General features: G+C 42.5%; 1 protein-coding gene across 3 annotated transcripts; it reads right to left on the bottom strand.

Moving 5' to 3' along the window:
• Nucleotides 1-1751: 1751 nt before the first annotated feature.
• On the bottom strand, nucleotides 1752-26090 carry CAPN9 (calpain 9). 3 transcript variants are annotated; one of them, XM_041468616.1, is made up of 20 exons: nucleotides 25878-26090; nucleotides 20615-20684; nucleotides 20067-20185; nucleotides 19337-19470; nucleotides 18815-18983; nucleotides 18228-18311; nucleotides 17896-17981; nucleotides 16027-16104; nucleotides 13542-13702; nucleotides 12590-12747; nucleotides 11756-11964; nucleotides 11086-11122; nucleotides 9885-9965; nucleotides 9316-9373; nucleotides 8674-8738; nucleotides 6256-6324; nucleotides 4813-4891; nucleotides 4046-4162; nucleotides 2958-3016; nucleotides 1752-2161 (listed from the first exon to the last, which is right to left on the bottom strand). In XM_041468616.1, exons 1-20 carry the CDS (start codon nucleotides 26088-26090, stop codon nucleotides 2135-2137), a joined length of 2073 nt encoding a protein of 690 aa, XP_041324550.1. In that variant the 3' UTR covers nucleotides 1752-2134. The 3 variants fall into 3 exon arrangements, with proteins under 3 accessions (XP_041324550.1, XP_041324557.1, XP_041324565.1); XM_041468623.1 differs by lacking the exon at nucleotides 16027-16104; XM_041468631.1 differs by lacking the exons at nucleotides 20067-20185; nucleotides 20615-20684.

Here is a 26090-nt window from a genome sequence, read left to right as displayed (position 1 = left end):
TGTAATAAACCTACAGCCAAAGTGGTGAGACAGGAACTGTGCTGCAATGGAGTCTGAGTGGCCACGGAGCAGCCCAGCTGTACCTACAAGTTCTCTTGTGCTTAACTCCTTCATGTGCCCTCTGCTGTGGCTGTGGGTGTTGTGTAAGCCCCAAGGCAGGACTGGGACTGGGCTCTCTGCAGAGCTGGCTGCCCAAGAAAGAGGCTGATTCCTAAAGAACTCAGATGTTACCTCCCAAGTTCCTTGTGGTACAGTCAGCAGGCAACTGCTCCAAGTGGGCAGAAAACTCCTCAGGGATTTCTTCCTTAAATGCATGAATTTTGTTTTTAAAGCCAAGGAGATTTTTGTACCTCATTGCTCCCACCTTTATTCATAATTTTTGTACAGCAATCCTGATTTCTCAAGACAACACCAAGTCTGTGGAGAGGAGCAGAAAGCTACACTGGTAATGCCAGGTATTGAGACATCTCTTTTCTTCTGCATGGCATGTGAACAATGGTATATTACAACAAATTTTGTATCCACATCTAAGCTTGTACAGTGAACCAGTTAAGGATATGTGATTTGAGTTTTGTTTTTTTTTCAAGTGTGTGACTGAATGCTCACAGGACAGTCTAGATTTTGATCTAAACTTTCACAAATTTAGACAGCTGTCTCTGGTGCTGTAGAAAAGCATACAATCAGCACATCTGAAAATCAATACACCTCATGGGGCTGAGTACCTCAGTTAATCAAATACTGCAACCATCAGCTTTTGCTTAGCTTCCAGCTAGCTCCAGAGTATTTTCTGCATAGTTACAAGTTTGTAACTGCTAGAAAAAAGGAAAGTTGGTATTTTAAACACCATGATCTGTATGTTTTTTCATTATTTGAACTTCACCTTTACTGCAGCTTGATTTTTTTTTCCTGAATTGTTCATTGGGTCTAAATCTAGAGAAAACAAAACCCTGTCTGTGTCAGTGATCCCAGACAGTAGGGAATGCAAGGCTAGCCTAGGACCATCTGTTACACTGTGAGAAAGGTTTTAGGAAATAAAGCCAGCCAGTTGATTCATTATCAAATAGACATAAGTTATGAAGATTATCATGGAAACAAATCCTATGAAGACCTCTTAAGTCCCTGGCTGCTATTACTGTTACTTTTTAAGTCAGCACTGGCTACCCACATCACATGAGTAATACTGTGTAAGTCACAGATGCAAAATAGCATCTGCAGAGATCAGGACCTTACCGATGGGTACATTTAATTAATCTAAAATGATTATAGCTGTTCTTCTGGAGCATGGCTGCTATGGGACACAATCTTGGACTGCCTGGAGGAAAATGGCCCCATGCAAGTGCTCACTGTCTCATCTCAGAGGTCACGTGTTTCTCTGAAGATGATGACAAACTATGTGCAACTCTGCAGAGATGGGCCTGAGGGACACTCTCTGGCTACACAGCAAAATGTGAAGCTGAGGAACTTTGTTGGTAGCAGAGGAAGGACTAAGAAAATACAAGATGCAATAATTCTTCCTTAAAGTATACCTGTGATGAATGTCAAACCTCAGCTTAACCATCCTTCTAAGGAACCCTGGACCTGGGACCACAACTATTAAGAAGTGAATTTTCATCCACACAGTCCCTAGTCTTTCTTTGTCCACAGTTCACCAGGCTGCAATTCATGTGGCTACAATGGGGTACTTGTCCTGTAGCCACACATTATGCCCAGAAATAAATTCGAAACTGAACAAGTTTTATGCAACTTTGTATTTTCGAAAGCACCTTACAGTAATCAGTAGCCAAACAGCAATAAAGTATTTTAATCACTGTAGTCTGTGCTGTGCTGAAACTAAACACAATCCTATTTCATAAAAACCTATGGTCACTCAGGAACAACAGCTTCAGCCTGCTTGAGAGGCATATGTGCCCCATCCAAATGCTCAGTGCCAAATCCAGTATCAGGTTTCACCAAAAACACATGATCTGACACTTGAATTCATCCACAGGGCTGGAGAACAGAAAGTGGGGGTAGCATGCACGTTTCTGCAGGATATCTCCTGGTGAAGTTTGCACGTGAAGGGGACCTCAGCTCTTGGGAAAAAAGTCTTGGCAGCAAAGTTGCAAGAAACTCCTGGTATCCAAATCAGATTTCTTCAGATGTTCATTCCCAGGTTGATAAACTAGTATCAGAAAAGGATCAATTTTACAATTAAGTATTTCAGGCCCTTCTCCCTCCCCATGTCTTTCCCCAAATGAGAGCCATTCCAAAGCAGTGCTTTGCTCTGAAATGACCCCAGGCAGGGAAAAGGACCTTTGCTCACTTGGCTTTTACACCCTGTTATTAAGGAGAGACCTCAGCCAGCAGGGAGGAATAAGGCTAAGCACTAGATACTGGAAACAGCAGTTACTTTATTTGCATCCCAGCTGTTTTCCTTGGTTCCCACATTTCTTTTCCCTGGGAATTCATTGTGCCTCACCACAGGAAGCTTTGGCTTAGTGTGAAATGAGAGACGGCTCACAACAACAGGGAGACAAGGAGAGCACAAGAAAACAAGAAACCTGTGCTGAGGATTGTGAGAAGCAAATGATAGACATGTACAGGCGAGGCTGATCTAAATTCTTGGGGGACTCAGGGGGAGTGAAAGACCACCCATTCCCCATCTGCTCCTTCCTCTTTCCCCCACTGAAACCTGGCACCCAAGGATGGAATAAAAACAGAGAAACTAGAAAGGGGCATGGGAAGCTGTCAATATGCCACAGGGCAAGGAAGGAAGGAAACAGCATGGAGGAGATTTAATCAGTGTGTGGGCTGCAGTGGACTGTAAAATTCCAGCTGTGGTGAAACCTATAGTAGATATGCCCTGCACTCTCATGGACACCTCAAGTGTCATGCAGAAATACTCCAGCTCTTAGAAGAGGACAAAGCTCTAGAGAAACCCCTTCATTTTGTCAGTGTTTATGAATCTGTGCTCATACCTCGCATATATTCAGGTTAATGAACTCCTTGTTTTCCACACTCAGTGCTTGGAATACTCCTGAAATGAGAAACGGACAGCAGTGCTATAAATACACCTCATACATATTCATACACAAGCTCTCCTGCTCACAACGATGGACGACAAGTGGCCATGCCAAGGAGAGGGCAGGCCTGGTGCAAAGGCAGATTGCTTAGGATTGCTTGGTGGTGGTAGCTCCTCTGACAAAGCAAAGTCCTTGCGAGAGGAAATGTCTTGCTGACTTAAGGCCTTTATGCAAGACTCACTTCAGGACTTGTCTGGAAGAAGTGTCCTGAATCTGCTAAACAGTCAGATTTGGAGTATACTCTGTAATCAAGCCAAGCAATTTGCCTTCCTTTATATATCTTATTTAACTTCTCTCTCTCAGAAATGTAATAATTCTATTGCTACAGTCAAGCCAGAAAGTAAAGAGAATCTTTACTTTTAAAAATCAGTGAAGAAAGTTGATTTTTCTTCTCATAGAGTAAATTGGGTTTTATTTGAATTCACAACCACGCTAATGATCACTTTATCCAGGCATTTATCCAGCCTTTTAACCTATCTCTACTACTAATGCTTTGTAATGAGTGTGACCCTGCGCCAGAAATGCACTGAGACCTTGGGTGCCTTGATGTACAGGGAACCACATCTGAAGCCAAAAGGGAACATGTGTAGCAGGTACAGGAGATACCTGCCCAAGCACATGTCAATTTTCTCTTTCCAAGAGGCACAAGTAATATTTGAACCTTGAACTTGGGTGATCCCAAATAAAGCTCCTGGGTGAGCCACAAGGGTTACAACATGGGCTTTACCAGCATTCTTCACATGCCTTCAACATTGCTGCAGAGTTTATGTAGCAAGCTCTATTCACATGGGGAAATTTTCCATTGGCAGCAGAACATTTTTCACATTACAGGAGAAAAGCCACTCTAAATGCAAATGCTAAACACAGCTCCTTTCTGTTAGCCTTGTACTTCATCTCAGATATTGTGCAACATGCTCAACAGCTGAAAACAGAACATTTTCTTTTTCAAAGGGGATGAAATTGCAGAGGAAGAAGATACTCACGACTTGCATTCTCCAGGCGTATTAGGCAGTTCAGAAAATCATCAAATTCAATCTGGAACTGCTCATCAGAGTATCGGAGGACAATCAGTTGCAGCAGGTAATTGTTGAGTTGGTATCCTTCCCAAAGAGACACACAAAGAAAAAGTGAGCAACCTCACAGTCAGGGGGAATCTACAGACCTCTATTATCTAATCTTGAGAGCCACTTAATGGGAGGATACTCCATGGTACACATCCATCCAGAAAGAGATCTAACCACAAAGTTCCTTAAGTCTGCAATGAATAACAAACTGAACAATAAATTTTTCAGGCACTGCAGTTTCTAGTCCATGCACACTATGATATATGAGAGACCATTCTGTCTTCTTCAATTTGGAGGGATTTCTGCAAAATTATCTGCTTTGATAAAAATAAGTTGTATGAAATGCTAATGCAGTGATTTCTCTTCATAGCATGTCTCTTACTCACTATTCCTTCAATCCTTGAAAATAGATGGACTGCAAAGTGGCCTGTTTCAAGGTCTAACCCTGCACATGTGCAGCCCTGTTGAGTTTAACAGAGGTCAATAAAACACAGAGATTGCTCTCATTGCCTGCCCTTCAGGACTGGGGGTAACTGGGGCAAAATTCCCCTACTCAATGTGCCCAGGTTCTCTCTGGGGTTTAGACTTCCTCCCTGTTCAGGAGCACCTGGCCTGTGTGATTGTCCTCTTCACCCACACTGATCTGCCTGACAGGTTTACCAGATAAAGTGCAGTGCTTGTCTTACCTGCAGCTTTAAGAGCACCACGAAGCTCGTAAGAGGACATGGAGCCAGATTTATCAAAGTCAAATTGAAGAAAGATATTCTGTTATGAAAGGAGCACACAGAAATACTGGCATATGAAAGGGATAGAAAATGTTTATCTCCAACTGCATAGCATAAGCATTTAAGAAAGCTGACAAGACTTTGGTCTAGATCCAGTCTGATTTTATAATGGAGGAGCAAATCTTGGTCCCAATTCTCTTTGTCATATGAATGGGTTGTTGGGACTTAAACAAGTACTGCCAAATCCAAGCATTAAAAAATAATGAGTTGCTCTTCATTAAAAATATTGTGATTTTTTGAAAAGTGATTTTAACTGGAAAGATGTATTGTTCTCTGTGTTTTAACTCTTAACTGACAGATTCCCTTAATCTTCTTTTGTGTTTTTCTCTGTAGTTCTGAACACTAGAGACAAATTTTAACATGATGTTAATATTGTCACCTACTCATTTGCTTCTAAGTATAAAAGATCTCAATAGCCACATTCATGGTACAACCAAGAGAACTGGTCAAACAGTTTGAGGTTGGACCTACATATTAAGCAATTTTCAAGCTGGAGTTAAATTCCATCCTTTTATTGAGACAACAAATACGACTCTCCTTTGGAACATGAGTTATTTGGAGCTGTCATCACATTCAGCTTAAAATTTTCCAGCAAATATATCTGCAAATCTTCCTACAGGATACAAGGACTTCTCAAGCTCCTTGCTGAGACACAATGTGTCCTTTGTTAAGAGAGATGTGGCATTAGTACCCAGAAAAAGTGTTGGTCATTTCTGATGGACTAGACAAGAAGCAAAGAACTGCATATTTTGAATGCTTTGGTGAGCACGGATTCAGAAAAACCTATTAATGGCCATAAGGAAACAATTATAATGTCTTTTATTTCAATATTCAGTCTGTGATTGATTCTGCAAGCCTACTTATTCTTACTGCCATATACAGTGGCAGGGAAATGTGTTTAAAATTAGAATCAGCACTTTCCCAGACTTCAGTACAGTTGACTCCTGAGAGACCAGTAATGAAAATGCAGGGACTTAGGAAATTATTGTTTCCTACTAGTCATGAATCATCACTTTCTTCTGTACAACAGCAACTATGGAAACTCCTTAAGTTTCCTTTTGAATGGCTTGCTTGTGTCCATTGCATTCTTTATCCCAAACATAGTTGATTAGCTTACAAAAATCTCAGTTATTTCCAGAAAACTATTATGGTTTATCATCATGGAAAGCTAAGAATGTCTCCGACTATCCAAAACAAACTGCATGCTTTTAAAACAATTGTTTTGTGTTAAAATTCATGCTTGAACACACTCATGTCTCCATTTTTGTCTGCTTAGACCTAATAAACTCTTTGGAAAGTAGCTAATAAAATGGAGGAAAAATTACAGTGGATAATGTCACCTACTATCCATTTCTTCAGTTTTTCCCAGAAAACTTTGAACTCACTGAATTCCAGTTTCCCGTAGCCATTGGTCTGGTAATATGAACTAAGGAAAAGGACTTCTTATATGAAAGTCCAAATTCAGTCTGAACTTATAAGAGTAGCTCCCTTAAGCAGAAAATATTGACTGGAAAGCTTATGGTGCTGCTGAAACTGGCATTGGAATTTCTCAAAAGGTAGAACTCCAGCAGTTACAGTCATGCCTGTGGCTGTGATATTGGAGGAACATTATGTGATATAAAAACACAGCTGAGCAATTCAGGCACTACATGAGGAAGAAAGATTATTCTAAGGCAAGAACAGTTTTGGATGTAAATGGGATATAAATGACTCAGAGAATTAAATTACCTGATTAAAACAAATTGCTACTGTACCCAAAGGAGTTAGTCAACCAATGTGCTGTTCAGTATTTTTATCTAGAGACCAGGCTTTGTTGGAATGGCTCAATGAAAAATTCATGGGAGTAGTGGGGTGAGACTGGCAAAATCTGGTCCTTATGGTCTGAAATAAACACTTGTACAGCAGTTCTAGGAGGCAATGATTAGATCTGCCTGACCTTCCTTCTGCCTGAAGTGAGGGACTCATTTCACTGAGTTACTGATGAACTGAGCACAGTTCATTTCCAGGATGAGGCACCTGCTCTGAAATGCTAAGTAAGGAATGGTCCCATTCCCCTTCCTTTTTCCATCTTGCCTGGACAAAGCCCTTGCTCAGATGGACACTGGCTCAGTGAGCATTCACAAAGGTCAAAACATGCTAAGCAGGGTTTAGCTAACACCTGCTGTTATTTGAGCTGGTGACATTATTGAGGGCACCCACAGATCCCAAAGACATTCTCATTTTTGCAAAGAGTTTTTTTTACCCAGCCTGATTCTTCTTCCCAGGGTCATGTAGAGCAACGTCCTTCTCCTCACCACCCCATGGTGACAGTTGCCAGGGAATTCAGTAGCACATGACACAGAGGAGACTGTGCCAGCATTGACTTGGATTTTAGTTTTTATGGTTTTGCTCCTCCATTGTGCTTCAAATAGCATATCCAGAGTGGGATGATTGTGTCTGCATTCCTTGTGCTTCCAAAGCAGAGGAAGAGATGTCTCCCCATTTATTCAAAACTATGCAGAGATTTGCTTGGAAGCATTGCAAATCATGGAAACTATTCAGTTGTATCCTAAATAGTAAGCCTAGAACTGCTGCCATGCTCCAGGGTCAAGCACAGGCCCTGGCTCTGTGCCAATACCATGTAAGGATGAGATGTGAACATGGACCAGCTCCCTACTGAAGCTTGGTTTTTAAGCAAGGAAATTTAGGACTAGTCCCATTTCTCATTGTATGTGCAGGGTGACTAATCTGCATTGAATTTTAATATTATAAACTAGCTTTAACAGGATAAAATTCTATCTGCTTTTGTTTTCTCTAAATGTTTGAATGGATATTACCTCTGTCATGGACTGGAGCAACAAAAGCAAAAGATAAGAACATCTCAGTTGAACAAGCAAGACATAAACCAAACATTAGATACTTGCCTTGATAGGACTGTTTTGTCTCATGTGTAACAAAACTGTTTATTGGGAAAGCACACTGCAAAAGCAGCTCTACTTGAGGAGAAGCCATACTCAGCAAACTCAGCAGGAACCAGAACTGTACAAAGGACAAAGCTGGTGGGGAAGCACCAGGGCTAGGATTCACCTCACCTGATGTCTGAGCAGTCTTTTAGCATCCCTCAGTTAGGAACACCCAGAACAATTAATTAGCAACCACCCCTTTTGCTGTCTACAAAGGAAGTCTAGAAAGCTGGCTTAGATGTAAACACCTACACCACAAATGCCTAAATTTGGACAGAAAAGTCTCACCCACATGTCTGCTTCCTGGAGTCCCAGGAACTAGCTGAAAGACCAGATTTTCCAGTTTTTAAACTGATTGTTAAAAAAGAGCTTCGATATCAGCAATTTTTGCCACTGCTGATCCTTAATTTCTGACGCATAACTTGCATGTACAACTCTGTCTGGTGAATTTAGCCCCCTAGACAACAGACTTTTCTTGAGTTAAGTTTTCTAGGTCTCTTTCAAATAAACAACAGCTTGAAAAATGCACTGTCCTATTCAGAAGTAGCTTGAGATTTACTTCTAAAGGTGGTCTTCTAAAGCACTAAAGCATCTGCCTCTAAGTCTGCAATATAAAACAGTTTGTGCTGAAACTCCTAACCCTAAATTTCTAAAATAAAAATCAGGATAAAACGGTCACGTATTTTTGTTTTCTTTGGGTAGTGATCTGCCACTACATTTGACATTACCAAATCCATTTCTGACATCCATGACATATAATGTTATGGACAATTATATTCATTCTTCATTTAGCCTCACAGGCACTTATTTGAAAGGATACACCCATAAGAGAAATGATATTTCGGCATGAAGTGAGACTTAAGTTCTTGAATTTTATATTCTTTGCTGGAAAAGAACAATAATAAGAAAGAAATCATGGGCAAAGCTGTCTTTTATAAGCAGAAAGGAGAAAATAGGACTCATGGACAGAGATAGCTGACTCTTAGTCCTCATTGTGGAAGGGCTGTGAACTGGAAGATGAAGGCAGCTCTCACCACAGTGAAGTCTCAGTCCAGACAGAAGATGCATTTACTGGAGACATGACAGGAAATACTGTCCTTGATTTGTAAATCAGGGGATGAGGTTCAGGGAGTGACATGTTTCCCACTATACAAAGGGCTTGCAGCAGGGTCATGAGCCACATCCCGGTCTTTAAAGTCCCATTCTAGTGCTTGTCTTTCCACAGCAGAGTGGCAGTGCAATAGAGAGCTGGCCTCACTGAGCTGACATGGGTCATGCTGGAGGCAGGGCAAGCTCGTGGTTAGATCATGGACCAAATGCTTTCCTGGCTCTGCCCTCGCTGGCTCAAGGACACCAGGTTGGGGTTGTAAGACAGCCTTGAATTTTCTATATGTAAATTAATTAAATGGCAGATTTTATAAAGTTATATACAACCCTTAACTTAGAAGTTGTCAGCACTTACTTTTTTTTAATACAGCATTCAGAACATATTCAAGCTCTTCTGCAGATATCTCCATGTCCTGCAGAAGAAAAAAAGAAAAAGAAAGTCAAGCATCTGTTACTTGAATGTTTCTGTAATCAGACATACCAAAAACCTCAGAAAAAACAAACATCACTCATCTGTACTTTACTGCAACTCAGCAAAAGAGAACCATACAAAACCCAGAAAAAGCTAAAAAATTTAAGGGCTGGGAAGATACAGGAATGCTGCTATGCATAAGTCTGTCTGAAGGAGATCTCAAGTGGGAGCTGTTGATTCAAAGAAAACTCAACTGCAACTGAACATTAAACCAGGCAGGCTCCTTCAGAGCTTGAGTTCTAGCTTTGGTCCTCTGCTTGCTCACCAGGGACTGCACCCTTATCCATTGAGCCATAAGGCATGGTGACATCTGGTGCCTAAACAACACACTACAAGTAAGCATACTCCCAAAATATTTTGGGTTTGTTTCATGTATCCATGGCCCTGTAGTGGAGCAGAAGTGTTTCCACTCTTTTTACATCTTGCTTTGACCCAAAGTGTTTTGTACTCACCTTTCCTGAAATCTGCTCAAACAGTGCCCGGAATTGCTTTTCTTCTTCAGTTTCTTGTGGGCTTGGGGTTGGAGGTAGAGGCTGCAATACCAACCACACAAGTCCTCATAAGAATTGTAAAACATCACATTTCTCCTGCAAATAGCCCTTCTGTGCATCCTGGACCAATGTATATCTTAAAATAAGGGTACATATGCTTCTGAACTCTGCCAGATCTGAGGCCTCCCAGCCACCTCTCTGCCCAAGGGGAGTCTCACGCTCTCATTCCCTTCACCTAGGCAAGTGTATAGTGTGCCATTGCCTTGGTAAAAACCAAGAGCACCCATCCTGGAAAACACCTCTTCCTCCTCTCATCCCACCCTACACCATTCAATTTCCCTGGGCCTCCAACAACCACAGTGCTGTTGAGCTGTCTCCTGTGGCGCCATCCTGGGACCTTCTTGAGAGCAGCAGCCAGGGGTGGCTGCACTTCAGCCACCTCTGTTACACAGCACAGATTTATTTTGCTACAAAACATGGCCCTGAGATTGTGGAAGTGAAGATGGCATTGTTCGCTGGGTCCCCGGAGAAGAGTTTTACTAAAGAGGGACAAATTAGATCTTGGCTTAGCTTGTTTCCATGGAAAGGCACACCACAATTAATGGCTTATTTGCAGGGATACATTTAAACAGGAGCTGACTCAGACCCAGCTGCAATTAGTGCTCAGCAGGCAGACCAAGACATTCAAAAGCAAAAAGAATTCAATCATTTCAGTAAGCACGTGCATGTGTAAGCATTCCCTCTCAAGTCCCGTGGATACTGAGAAGTAAAATAAAGATATTTGTATGCAAAATTAATGTAGGTCTATTGGACATTCTCTTGCTTCCTATTTTTCACAATAAATAAAATGTTAAAAGATGTGAACAGCCGTGTGGCTCCCCAGTGCTAATGGGTGGTGCTTTCACTGTGCACGTGGTGGCTGACACCCACCTCTCGTGCTGGCTGGCACTGACAAGGGGATGCGAGACATAACAATTATGATTTTGATTGTTACAGCTCTTTTACCATATTCAGCAGAGCTTAGCATTTCAGTGACATGCACAAAGCTGGCAATTGTGTAACATTCCTGCAAAATTAACATGGTTTGGCCAAAGACAGCAAAAGCAATGAGTGCTGGCTTCTGCTGAGCTATTCTCTTGCAACTTTAACTCTGTGGACTTACCTCAGGAAGATCAATGGCAACGTTTTCATCTAGATCCCTGGGGAAAACAAAACCTAATTTGGTATCTGAAGGTATTCAACATCTGCTTGGGGTGGAAGCTTGCTTATTACCTTTTCCCCAGGTGAATGATAAAACCTCTTTTTTTACTTAAGAGGTTATGTTTAGCTAAAATTCATCAAAATCAGACTTTTGCACTGTTTAAATTTTGGTATAAGCCCTTAGAACAGACATTAGGCAGAACTCAGGGAGAACACAGCTGTGCATGTCATCTGCTAAAGAATTCATCTCATTCTTTATTCATTATTCATTGTGAACACATTGTTTCCTCAGTATGCTTTTTTAACATAAAACTGTCTTTTGGACAAATTTTGGGAGGAAACAAACAGGAAGTAAACACTGCTGTAGTCACAGAGACACAGACAGTGCCAGCTAGCAACCCTACCCTGTCAAACTTCCAGCATCAGGGCACACCCTATTTCCCCATCTCCTCAACTCCTCTCAAAAAGAAGTCAGGTTTAGCAAAAATGGGCAAGTACAAACAAAAAACCCCAAAAGATCAAGAGCTTGCCATGCTGTAGAGCTGGGTGCCTGGCAGCCACACTCTCCCCAGCAGCCAACAACCCCATGTGCAGGAGAGCACTGGAGGGTCCAAAGCTTGCTGCTGACTTACTCAGTGATGGCCTTCTTCTCAGAGAAGATCCTCAGGCAGAAATCTGCCTCCTGGTGCGGCTCAAATGTGGTCGGAATAAGAATGTAATCACCCGGTGGCAGCTTGAATCGGTGGGATACTTCCCTTAAATTGATGTAGGTTTTGCTCCTGGCCTTGGAGGGGTGGTACTTGAAGAAGTCTTTGCCCAAGCGTTCATCTCTGCCAGGGCTCTAGGAGGGGAAAAACAGGCAGTGCTGCACTGGTCAGGGTGTGCTGAAAGCCATACTCACCCCTTTCCTAATCACAGAGACAAATTCTGCCTGGCACAAGTGTCACCCCAGGCTGTGATCCTGACTCTCATTCCCTCTCTCAGGTACTTACAGTAATTTAGCTCCCACCTTATGGCAAGGACCCACTACCACTGTCCTTTCCCACCCAGAAGGCAGTCTCAGAGTACTCTGGGACATTGTCTTTCTACTTAAACATTCCCTGCCATTAAACACCACAATTCCAGATAGGTGTAACAGAGCAGTGACAACAGATTCCCCAACCTCAGCCTCACTTGAGAACAGGAATCTGTGTGTGATGTGCCCCAGGATGCTCAGAAGAAGCAATATTCCCTCTCCCTAAGCCAGGTAGGGGGGTAACAGAATGGCTGAGGGGTCTGTTCTAGGAACCCATGGCCCTGTGGGGACTTCTAAATTCTCCTCTGAGAGGACTCCATCCTCCACAGGTCTTGATGTAACTGTCAGGTTACATACTGAAGGTTTTAGGTGCAAGGGCCCCAAAAATGGGGCAGAGGAAAGTTCCAAACACCAGTAGTGCAGCTCCTGTGCTGTAGCAGCAAAAGAGTACCTCATAAATAGAGTAGCCAATGGTCAGCATTTCTGCTCCAAGCTTCTTGAGTTTACGGCGACCCTTTTGCATCAGTGCTGCTATGAATGTGCAGCCATCTTGTCCATCGTCCTTCTCTGTCAAATGCAGCTTGATTTGTGGATTTGTCCAGAAAGTCTCTGCCAATGTAAAGAACATCAGAGAGTTTCTTGACTCAGAATAATAAACCACCACTACTACTACAAAAATACCCCCATCAAACCAAAAAAGACAATAAAGCAGAGGTTTACTCAAACTTAGTTTTTCCATTAATTGTTATACTTTTTTCCACTAAGTTTTGCAAAAAATAAGCCAAATCCCAAAGTCCTTAATGGAACTAGGTGTAGGAAAGATTTAGGCCTGGGGCCTTATTAAGTTACTATGGTTCAAATGAAGTTGTGAGATGAAATTTTGTTAAAATTACATAGCTACAATGATCCCATAGTGCTGGTGCCATTCCGCACTAACACAGTTCAGACTCATGACACAGTTTCAGAAGCACATCAACATGTTGGCTGATCTGGGCTTTTTGTCTCATTTTACACTTGCTGCTGCAGTTTAACTGGCTAATTTGAACCTAGTGCTGCAAATGTCATTAAGAGGTAAATCAGATCCAATGAACCTGAGAACAAAACAAGCAAAGCCTTTCACCACAAAGTCTCAAGTGGGACCATATGAACATTTATCACTTTGTGCATTGCTGGTTTGTTCATTCGAAAAAGTCAACCACAGAAAGATCTTATCATTAAAGTACAGCACTCTTAAACCACACAGTGGTTTGAGTTTCCTCATTTGTCCCTTTAGCTGGTTCCTGTCAGCTGAACTGTCCTGCACCCACAGCTCTGGCTACAGAGCTCCTCTCTGAAGAGCTATAGCTGAGGGCGGGTAAAGATTTCAATGCCTGCTCCTCATTTTCAAACGTTTGTTTACTTACCTAGGAAATTCCTACATCCTCCTGCAGTGGCTCCCCGGACCCAGCTTCCTTGGTGGATGGCCACTTCCCATTTGTGGGCTGTGCTGTCTTCCAGGGCATCTGGAGTCAGGTTGCAAATCTCAACTTTGTCAAAATGCACTTTGAAGTCTTCAAACTTCATCCTGAGCAAAACACATGGTAAGGAACAGGCAGCTATTCATCTTTGTGAAGGACGCCCAGCAGAAGTATTTATCCTCCAGAGCCCCAGGGCCAGATCACCAGTTCATGTAGAGTAGTTTTGGTGACCATGGATATATGCCAGCAGGAGAGCAACTAGCTTTCACTCACTTATATTCTAAGCCTGAGGGTAGCCTTGATAGGCTGGACTTCCCTCTGTAAAAGACCTGATGCATTAGGCCTTCTTGAGGGCAATTTGACATCTAGATATGTCCTCTGCTCTGAATTGCTGTCTGGAAGAGCCCCCCTCTCTCCCTGGACAATAGAAATAACACACAGAAATGGATCTCCTCCCTAATACAAGCTTCTGTAACTATCCTTTTCCTCCTGTGGCAGATGCCTAACAACAAAATGGAGTAGCAGGAGAGCAAACACCCTCCAAGATGCAAGTTTATCTGTGGCAGAAACAGACAGGATCCAGCTAGCCCCCACTGTGCCTCGTCCAACACAGCTAATTCCATTTTTCTTCCTCATAACAAATAGATGTCTGTGGTGGTATTAATTTACAGTTGTTATGAGCCATTTTACAACTTGGTTTTGGTGTGAAAAGAAACAGCAGGGTTTGCTTTACTGAGCTCTGCCCTTTCTTGTCAGCTATTCCCAGATATTGCTAGCCCTAGGCACTGCTAATTCTCACTCTGATGCTCAGGACACCAAAGCAGGGACAGCATAGCAAAATCTGTCTCTAAATGGCTTGGTTTCCTGGCCACACAATGCAATTTTGGGCCCTTTGGAAATGCGCTGCAAAGCAGAGGAAGAGGTTGCCCTTTATAGATTAGATTTGACCTCAAGGAGGTAAAACACCTGTTCTGATTTCCCTAGAGCTGTTCAGGGTTTGTACTTATGAAGGGAAAAGAAGATTGACCCTGTGATCTCTAGGAGGGAAGGGACTAGGGCTGAGAAGCTGACTTCTTAGCCAACCACAAGATGCCCTTTGCATCTATTAGAAGCACCTCAACAAGACCAATCTGAAATGCATTAGACAAATGCCAAAACATTTTTGGGGTAATTAATGAGGTCAAAATATCCCCAGCATGTCACCATGAAGATTTTCTTCAGTTCTCACAAGTCCAAAGGACCTAAAAAGGGATTTTTTCCATTCATTTCACTGGTCATTTGATGTCTACTTGCACACTTTTACCTCCATCACATGGTCAGGCTTTAAGTTCTGCCCTGTATTGAGATACTTGCTGGAGTTGCTTGGGTACTGTGTAAAGTCTTTGTCTCCTTTACACTCACCATGTAAGCTACAGCTGTAACCAGGTCAAAAACAGACAAAAAACCCCCACCAAACCCAAAACCCAAGCAAACACAAAAGCTTTTTGAAGAAGCTGCAAATGCCCTAATGCATTTGCTATGTCAATAGAAAATAACTCCAAAAACTTTATGTAAAATTACAGTAACAGAACAGCCACTGGACCTACTTCCTTCAAGTTATCAAAAATTGCGATAAATTATTTTGTGTGACTTAATGCGCTGCACTGTCTATCTCAAATAACTTCTCAGGCCTGAAGTCGAACTTTTGTTTAACTTGCAGGCAAAACCTGGAATAGCTCCATTGCATACCTCTCTAGATTTACCTATGTGTAAAAGAATTAAGCATCTGTCCCCAGAAAATGTGACCCAACACATTGTCACAGCACAATCGATATAGGGCAAGGGGACCATGTGCAAGTCAACCATCTGCTCTGTCTGAGATCATGAATTTGGCATGAAGAACACTTCACACTTCTAAAGCAATTTCCACCATGTTGGTTTCATTTTTTTTTTTTTATTTCATAATTTCATTTAATTTTATTTCATCTCTTCTTCAATTTTTCCACAATTTCACACATATCTTGGTCCTGTTTACTTTATGCAACTGGCAGTATTGCTGGTAGCATTGCTTCTCAGGACTCATTCTCTTCCAGTACATGCCCAGAATGAATCTTGAAGGTATTTCATAGCTGATACAGTGCAATACAATGCTCCCTTTTGTATATCCTGCCTTTGTTCATGGGAAGGATTTACAGGGTGTTACATTCATGGGAGACACACGGTATTTGAAATACCAGTGCCATTAACTAAACTGATTTTTGAGGACTTTTGTTATTAAAACAGATACAGGCACACATGAAACATAGAAAACAAAGGGAGCATTCTACCTGCCATCTCTTAGGGAGAAACTGAGAATTTCATAATGCAAAGGCTTCTTCCTTTGTTGCTTGTTTTGGCCACTTGCACCTTGATTTCTGATTAGAGTCCCACACTTTAAGAAGCTGTGTCTTACCAGAACTCTCCATCATCCCGTGCTGCCTGAGACAGGCGTCTTTGCTCCGATGGGCTGACGGAGTGCCACTCTGCAGAGCTGCAGGAGAACAAACCCAAGCTTTACTACAGGCATGTGGCAATCAATTTTCCCTGGCTCAGAATGACTGGCAGAACATAACAGCAGGCTGTTCCTCTCTCACATGTGCTTTATTTGTGCAGCTTACACAAACACAGTTGCATTTAAGAGGTTTCCTGACCCCACTGGCACTCATGGTCACAGAGACCCAATCAATGCAGCCAAAAGCAGCACCAGGCCAAAAATCCCAAAGCTGTTCCAGAGTGGTCTTAATGTGAGTTATTGACATTGGGACTGGTCTGAGGTATTTGGGTTGGAGATAATAGGGCTATTGGTAAACCTCAAGACATTAGTAAGTAAACTCTCCTTAAATCTCTATTCCATCTGTAGCACCACGAAATTTTTCACTCTTGTGGCTAATTTAGGACCAGATGTTTGTTTCAAAATTGAGTAATAGGAACTGAATAGGTTCCTTCCCCTGCACAGAGAGATTCAGTGAAGTAACTGGGGCCCCAGATTAAATCTTTGCCTCTTTTTCATGCACCCCTTTGACTCCACCTGTGGCATATCAAAACCACACAAAAACATGATAAAGCTTTCCAGGAAACTGGAAGTGCACTACTGTATTTCCAATTTGACATAATAAACTTAGGGAGTAGAAGGCACCTTGTGTTGTGGTTTTTAATTCCAGGAACCACTGCAAAATGTTAATGCAGGCTCCTCTATTGACCTGCAAGCCCCTCTTCATCCTTAGTTCCAGAAAGCCTCCCAAGTGCAGAGTCAGAGCTCTGCTTTGCAGAGACAGCCCTTTCGATGAACAGCATAAACTGCCAGATGCCTGTCCTGATCATAACCTCTCCATGTTTTTCAGATTTAAGAACTCATTATTCACGTCAATTATCCATGTTTTTCTTCAAGATAAAGGATTTGAGCTGATGAGCACATTTTTAATTTACTTGTGAGCCATGATAAGGACAGGGAAATTTGAAGTAGTCCTACAAATGGTTACACGTCTCAGCAATATTAAAGGGCCAGGCAGATTATGGTTACTCTCCTCTGTGTCTAAGAGAATTAAAAAAAACTCAGTAGAAAAAGTGAAACAATGCATATGTACAAAATTAAACAATGCACATGTACAAAAATATACTGAAAAGTATGTGTTGGAGAGGAATGTAGTGTTGATTTTTTACCACGTATTTTTTTCATTTTGTATTGTTTGCACTTTGTTTACTGTTAGTAGTAAAACCTGACTGATTTTCAGGCCAATGCTGTTGTGGTTTGGGGTCCTTCCACAAGTTTGTCATGGAGAGGGTCTCATTTAATGGCCATTTATTATTATTAAAGTATTACTCCTGATGTGTTTAAGAAACCCCAAACAATAAACAGAGAGACGTGAGCTATTCAGAGGGGTTAGTACATTATCAGTTTCAGCTTATCTGTAGTAGGACAAAGTATGGATGTTGTGTTACAAGTACTACAGCAACAGGCTTAAATATTTAACCAAAAATATCACTCCAAATGTGTTATTTTTACAATTGGGAGTGTATTAATATTAACTTATCTCATTTGTATTCATGCATGATTTCTGCTGATGCTAGGTTTTGGGGGTTAAACAACTTTGACAGTGTCCCTGGATTGCACTGCTTTGAATATGCTGAAGGGGAGATGCTGTAGGGCCAAAATATTGTTAGGCACATGCAAACTCTTGGTTTAACTTCTCGTGGAGCAGTTGGGGCTGCAGGAAGCCAGCTATGGAGCAGAAGCTGAGATTTGGCCTTTGCAAGGCCAGTGTGTAAGGGACAGTGCACCTACTTGTCACTCCAAGGGCCGTTCCACTCCACCTGTCCCCACGGGTTCCTTATCCTTATGAGCTGCACTTGCTGGCCCCTGTAGCTCACCTGAGGAAGAAGAAAATACAGAAAATATCAAGTGCCAGGATATAGGGAGCAAGGCTTCTCCAATGTGCAGAGGCTAGTGTTAACGGCTGAGCAAAAGGTGCAGAGTGCCACCGGAGATGTGGGAGGGAAAGTTGGACTGGAATTTGGATAACTTCCCCAGGATAAGTTCCCCCATCACCTGAGGCTGAGAGGACACTCCCTTATCTTTTCCCCAGGTGTCTCCTTGCCCCCTGCTGCTGGACATACCTCCTCAATGCCAGTCACAGAGTACGCATGGCCTTTCACAAGGCCAAATGGGGTTCGGGCTTCTGACTCGGCAGCACTGCTGGTCTGGAATAGGGGGAAAAAAATGGGAATTAACCTCTCTCTTCAGAGTGAGATCACAAGTGGTGCCACCTGGTCCCTTCCAAGCACCAGGCTAAGCAGTGGCTAACCTGTACTACAAACAGGGAACTTGGCTTTCTGCTCAACCATGGTGCAGTGGTCCCCTTTGGGGAAAAAAAATGGAAGGTTTTAAACATTGTTTAAAATTAGGTGGTTCCAGGGTGGAATTCCTCCTCTGCCCTTTGATTTTGTTTCAGTACCATCTACATTTCCTGATTGACATCAGGTGTTCACATGGTCTCATTTCTTGTAAAAAGGCTTTGATGGAAAGTGATGGTGGTGACGGGTCCCATCAGCCAGCTGAGTATCACACTACCTAGTTCAATACAATTTTAACTAGTCTTTGCAAGCAGCAAACTTCATCAGGAGGAAAAGTGAAACTCGAACCAGAAAACACTGAACCCCAAAGTTGTGGGCATCAAGAAATTGAGATCCCATTTCTTACTTACATCAATAGAACAGCCCACCATTGAGCATCTTTTCAGGGCTTTTCCTAGAATTTCACAGAAATTGTCAGGAGCCTCCTTAACATCATACGTTTCTCCTATACCCCCAGTGAAATCTTCCATGGCCTCTATTGTACTGCCACCCTTCAGAGACTCGTAGCTGCCATTCAACCTGGAAAACACACACTGACTGTGAGAGTTGCTTTCAAGATATCCAGGTTTGAGAGCTTTCTTGCACATGTGTAGAATTGCAGCAATAGCACTGAAATCAAAATAAGAACCCCACAGTGTACCCAAGCAGTAGTATTCGGGCCATTCTGCTTCCCTTTTTAGTTGCATTCTTAATTCATCCATTTCTCTGTATCCTTAAAGACCAAAGGTGCTCTTTCTTTAGTGCCAATTGTCAGGCTGGCAAGGGCAGCAGCAAATGCTAGAAGCTGCTCACTAGAATTGTGAATACCATATGAACAAACTGTGAATAATGCATGTACAAGTAGCAAATTATGTATGTGCAGTGGGACTTACTTGGCATAGGCTTTCTCTAGTAAGGCACTCCAAAATTCATTAAGTTCTGCTGAGTGCAGGAAAACCAGCCGGCCCTTGAAGGTGGGCAATCGGTCATCAATCACGACATCCAGCCACTCGTTGTGCTGCCAAAACTGTTCAGAAAGGATGGTGGATGAGTTTGCTGACAGCACAGCATTTCCTGAGAGCAGAATTCTGGTGACACAGCATTTCTAATTGTAAGGCTTGATTAGAAGACATGTAAATAATCTGTTCCTGCTCTGCCCTGCAAGGCTGCTTGCTAGGAAGGGTGGTCTGTCTTAAGAAAACACGAAGACATAATGTGTAGACCTGCACTGTAGCTCTTTGCCTGGATTATGTCAATCACATAGCTACACCAGTGTTCACCACATAATTCAAAACTTCTTTAGGACACACTGTGTGCTACAGATACCAGTTCAACTACTTTAAGGACTTATATCCCAAGTGAGGTGTGTGTGCCCAGGAAAATGTGAAATTATTTCTAAAGCCATGTATCTGTTCACATAATAGGAGTGGCTGTGTTTGTGCCTGTATGAGGCTGACATAGCCCTCTAGTTTGTTTCTCAAAACACGTACAACACCGTAAGCTCAGAAAGCCTACTTTTTTCAGTGTCTCCTCTGTAGTACCTGCCAGCCTCACTGCAAAATAGACCATGAAATGTAATGACAGAGATGACAGGGTTCATTCTGTGACAGATGTTCACCTTACCTGGAAGTGAAATATTCCTGCATAATCTGGCCCAAAATTTTGATCCAATGGCACCACTCGTGCTAGTGTTTTTTCATTCAGTGTGAGAGAAGCTATGGCTGCTAAAAGCCAGCAGTCACCTGTGGATTGAGAAGGGGGAAAGAGGAGAAAAAGGGGCCCAGAGGAGATGTTATGACAGTTAGCTGCCACTTCCTCTGCAAACCAAAAGACACCCTGCATGTCCCCAGACAGGGTATCTCTGCCTGGCCAGGGCAGACTGAAGTTCAGTCTGGAGGGGCTGGTAGACAAAAGACTCCCTTGGGCTCACAGTACCCCGAGTGAAGATCCTTCCCTGATCCTGAATCCCACTGCACCAAGATGGCCCCTGGCATGGATGGGTGGGAGCTATCCAAGAAGCAGCTGTGGGCCAGGCTAGCCTAGACAGGACCTCCAGCTCCACTGCTCCCACCAGCTCAGGAGGGACAACATCCCCCCCCTCTGTGAGGACACCGCTGCTGCTCCTCACGGTGCGTACACACGAAGACATCCACCCAGGGGGAGTTACTCACCAAGATCCCCTTGACAAATATCAGTTCTGGTGGCTCCTCCAAGGATAAACTTGGGGTCTTTGACAATGTCCTGCAACAGTGAGACATAAATCACTTAGAATTTCGAAGGAAAAATAGAAAAATATCACCATCACTCTGAACCAGACTTGCAGCAGTGCTGACAAACCCTGTGTGCCACACAGGCTGTATTATCCTGCAGCAGTGTTGCCACCACAAAGAACAAGATGGGGAATCCTTGCTAATTAATTACAGTGTAGAGCAATTAAAGAATCAACTATCCCCACTTTTTCATAATTAGTTGGCTGCTAATGAAAGGCTGGCATTCTTTATTCATCTGTATGCAATTGTTAAAATATCATAGCACAAACTCATCCAGAAGATTGATGTCAGGCTGCAGCCCTGGTTAACAAGGCTTTTTGTTAGCTTGCTTTCCTCCAATGGTTGGAAAAAATAAAATTGGCAATTTACTTTTAACTGAACTAGTAAGCCTTCTATTTACTTGCATGTAATACCTGGAACATACAGTGTCTGACAACCATGAGACAATTTCCTTCTCAAAAAAGCAAACAACAAAGACAGCTTCAGTCCTGCTAATTTTTAGGAGGAGCTAACACTACCCACCACGTGTGGTCAGAGGTCAGAGGGAATGGTGCTCATGGTGGCATTACAGCAGTTCTCAATCATTCATTAGACTGGTTTAATTCAATTACTAGTACCACGGCTGGGTAGAAAAATTATTGTAATAAAACAATAAATGTGGCAGGAATTCTTCTTCCTCCATTTTCCCATGAACCGTATATTGAATGTAATTGATTGAACTGCATGGAAAAGGGGAGAGGAGAATATCTAATATATTACTGGAGGAATATGCCTGCAGTTAATCAGCCTGCCCTGATACATTATTGCAGACCCTGTGGCATGAAGCAGATCCTTCTGCTTAAGTGGCAAATGAAACAAACTAATGGGGAGGGCGGGGGAAATAGAAGAGCACATTCAGTCATTTAATCCCTGCATTTGGCTGATTGAATTGAGTTGCTTTGCGTTCATATCACTGCATTTTCTCAGACCATAGGGCAGAATATTGATAGTTTTGTTCAGCTTCCTGCACTTTTTGCTGAAGCACCCGCTGCTGGAGCCAGGGCACTCCCCTCAGTGAACCAGCGCTGCTGCTGCGGAGCTCCCCCTGCAGAGGCAATATTCAGGAGGAAGCTGGTTTGCATATTTTTTGTTTGCCTTTGCTGGGGAGGAGGTGGTGGCCAGGTTGTGCCTCAGGCACAGGTGCCCCGGGGAGGAGGTACCACTGAACACCACGTCCCCAGAGTGTGGAGCACAGGGAAGCAAACAGCAGCTCCTCCTCACCTGGCCCGCCTGCTTGTTAAATACACTCAGTCTCCTTGGGACTGGGCATGAACAATAAAACCACAGCTCATTGCCTTTAGACATTGATAGAGCAATGGCTGATAAACTAGCTGATGTTCAACAACACATTTTGTTTTAGCACCGCTGCTCTCAGGAGAAGTAATTCTCATTGCAACTAATGCATTTAGCTGTTACCAAGAAGCCCTGTATGTTAGCAAGGGACAAGATAAAAAACCTTTCCACTGACATGGGTTTGATTCATGACTCATTGTTTATTACACATCTCTGTAACTCATACATGGAAAAATGCTTTCAACCTCCTATGTCTAAAGAAATCAAAAATCTTTTTTTAAAAAAATCAATTAAAAGGAATTGAAAGGGTGACGGGTGTTGTGACACATTTTCTGCTGAACAAAAAAACCCACACTCTACAGTTTTTCAGTGGGTGTTGCAAAAAATAATACTAATTTTGAAAGTACTTTCAGATGGTATAAAAATGTATCAGGACTTTCAGCATGTTAAAGGACAAAACCCAGCATTCACACACAGCATCCAGTAATTTAAGGATTCACCTGCACAAAGATATTGCCTGGAAGTAGGAACATACAGTCTTCAGAGAGATAAAACATAGTGACTCATGACTGTCCTGATGCTGCATTAAAGCTGTATTTCTTTAAACCCAAAAGAAAACAAATTGCATCCCCGTGCCTGTCTTGCAGCAGTAGAGGGGGTGCATAGAGACCTAAATCACAGTGGGAGTGAGATTGTTTGTGATATCTGTGATTACATTTCTCTGCCTGGTCCCAACCTGTCACACTGGCTGTCCGTGGCTGTTCATACTAGGAATATTTCTTTCTTACTTCCTCCTGTAGACCATAGACTCATTTGAAATTGGTAAAACCTGTTTGTCTTTCCTTTTTTGGGTTGGGTTCCGTTCTTTTCATTCTTCAATTTATATGTCTACCTTTCCCAGACACTGAGCTGTTGAATTAAGGAAAGGAAATATAATGAGAAAAGAGTCTTATGTTCTTCCGATTGTTCTAAAATTTTGATAAAGGACAGTTTGAATTTGTAATTAAAAAGGATTTAAAAGGATTGCTAAACAAAATCACTAAATGCCTGAATCTAGAAGCACTTCACTTATGTAGAAAGTCAGATATTGATCTAATGCAGATCCAGGTAGCTCACTGATTGCAGTGGGAGATTTACAGATTAGTGCTAGTTGAAGGTCTTGCTCCTGCTGCTACAAATATGCATATATGCAGATACATGCATGTCAAAGTAGTGACAAAGACTTCTCTATTCTCATTACTAAAGATTAAACTCTAACAGACTGTAAATCAGAAGATTTAGATTATTTGTCCCTGCAATTACCCTCATGTACTGTGCTACACTTCAACCAAGCTACTGTAAAATACTGGTGGGCGAGGCAGTAAAAACCAGCCACCATGAAAAGAAGTTGGGATATAGATACCCTGCACAGAGGCCATGCTTTTGTGCTCAGCCTCTCCAGCTGTGGCAACTCACCTGGCACATGCTCCAGGCCAATGTTCCCTTTGCAAAGTAAAATGTGTTAAATTGAAATTGTTACACCACCTCTATTTTGCTGCTGCTCCTGGTGGATAATAGAGATGAAAATGACTTAGCTTAAATGCTGAGGAGCCAGAGCAGAGCATAACTAATACCCTGTCCTTACACATCCTCTCAGCCTTCCTGAGTTTTATTTCTTGCTGTGCAGCTCACAAAAGTGTGTGTGGGGGGGGGGGAATTGGAGTGTAAAGGCAGATGCCATTTGAGGTAACTTACTCATCCTGGTGTAATAAATAGGTGTGATTCGTGCTGATAAAATTGAAAAAGTAATCAATATTGATACAGTAGTTAATATTTGGAAATAATAAACAGTTAAAGGTGTAATGCCAAGAAAGAAAGGGAGAGGAGGGGCTCCCCCCCACACCTGCTCCTGCAGATGTTCAGAGCAGGAAGAAGCAAGGGATAACTATTACTAAATTTAGTTGGAAGAGAGGAAAATTTGGTTGGACATCCAGGAAAATGTTAATTATATGAGATTTATTGCTTTGATGCTAGAACATAATATTGTTCTAGCTTATATTATATTAGCTTTGGCTTACACTATACCAGCTTGGTGCACATGTGTAATCCAAAAGGTGAATCAAAGGACACCGAGGAAGAGGAGAGGTCTTCATCAGAGACGACCCCAAAGAATAGTGCAACCACCTAAAAATGGTGGAGCATGTGTGATGAAGGTGATGATGAGGGTGGAGATATAAGTGTGACAAATCAAAAATGGGAGGAGATGGTGATGACATATAGCATAAAAAGGGGAATTTTGGGCTTGGCAATTTGTACGTGAGGGGACAGGGGTCAAGCCCTGCACTCCGTACCCCGCACGGTTATTTTTGCTTATGCACTATTATCAGAACCAAAATTATCCCTTATTTTAACCAAATTATATTGTCAATATTTTGAGTGTGTTTAATTTGACATATTTTAAGTTAATTAAAATTGCTGCTATATTTTTTTTTTTTTTTTTTATGATGGGGTAATTGGGCAAATATAACACTGGAAACGTTTCCAGTTCAGCATACAAAGATCCTGAAGAAAACAGATCATTCTCCACTGCCCCTGTGTACCATACCCAAGGGCACAGAACCTCTCAACCAGTCCTGGTCATATTTTTCACCAAATTTTAACTATTCTGAGCCCAAAACTAGCTCTTTAAGATTTAGTGTCACAGCCATGTGTCACTTTTGACACCTCAGCACTCTAGAGTCACCACACCCAAAGCATCTGAGCCTCACAGCCCTCTCCTGTGCTGGGAGGGCAGCCCCACAGGCCACCTGGCTTTCTGGAGCACAGGCAGCAGTGACTGTGGGGGCTGCACTTAGCATGTGCTGGGATCTCCAATTTTTTTTCACAACTGAAACTTGCCCAGGAGTAACAGCTGTAATTCTGCTCTGTATCAGTACTATGTTAACTACCAGATGCTGAGGCACTGAATGCTTATCACTGGGATTTAAGATAATTCAAACCCTTCTTTAAGCTCACTTTGTTCTTTCTCTCCCTTGGTATCACTATCACCAACAAAATGTTTTTTATAAAGGAAGAAACTTCCAGACTATGAAGAAAACCCAGAATAAACATCAGTCCTTAGCAAAGAAATTAAATGTTGCCACATTTTTTTCTGTGGTTATTAGTTCCAGAGTGAAGTGGGAAGGAGGAACCTGGAGTGATGCTGGGTTTGTGATCTGAGAGCATGCGACTGGTGCAGCTTCAGGCTCCCCCTGTGTTATTTATGGCTGTTATGCAAGATGCATTAAGAGATACTCACTGAGCCCTTGGCTACTGCTGAATGGCTCAGTAACCACAGCACGCAATTGTAATCTCTCAGTGTTCCCTGATGGAAGTGAGCAGGTAAGTGTAAGACTCTAGTACTCTAAAAGTTAAAAGGTCTGAATTTTTGAAGTTGATCTTAATTATGAATTTCCTAATTAACAACACTCAATTTTACACAGTTAGAACATTATCGTAATGCATTTTAGCTTTAATTCCCTGCATGCCCTCTTATTTTCATCTTTTGTCTGGCAATAACATAAGAGAGAAGCTGATTACAAGTTCTTTATGCATGCACTTAAATACATGTGCATAAGTGTGTCTGTACAACGAGCTACACCTGAAACATGGGGTGAAGCCGTCCAGCCCTTTCATCCTGCAGCTTGAGCTCTTTGTGGGGAGCATCCCAATCCAGAGCCACTCTTCCTGAGGTGAGAAGGGTTTCCCCCACACTTCATCTCCACACCTCCTGAACATGTACTTGGTGCAACCCACAAGCACAGCTGCCTGACTTTGGGCAGGACGGGAGGCACAAACACAACGGCATACTCACCCCAGGCCTCTTCCAGATGAAGGGAATGGGTGGGTTTTCACTGAAGAAGAGAGACGAATTGCAGGCGGGGAAGTCGGGGTCCTCAAAGAGGACTCCCCTGCGCAGGCACTCCTGCTTCAGCTGCTCGTAGCCCTTCCCCGAGCTGTGCGTGCCACGGGCTCCCCCGGGATGCGCAGCCGGCCGCGGCTTCGAGTTCTGGAACAGGCAGGGCAT

Source organism: Pyrgilauda ruficollis, unplaced genomic scaffold (assembly GCF_017590135.1).
Source record: "Pyrgilauda ruficollis isolate IOZ18807 unplaced genomic scaffold, ASM1759013v1 scaffold101, whole genome shotgun sequence".
NCBI classification, from domain to species: domain Eukaryota; kingdom Metazoa; phylum Chordata; class Aves; order Passeriformes; family Passeridae; genus Pyrgilauda; species Pyrgilauda ruficollis.
The sequence above is the reverse complement of the archived record's forward strand: the minus strand, read 5'-3'. Positions and strand labels throughout refer to the sequence as shown.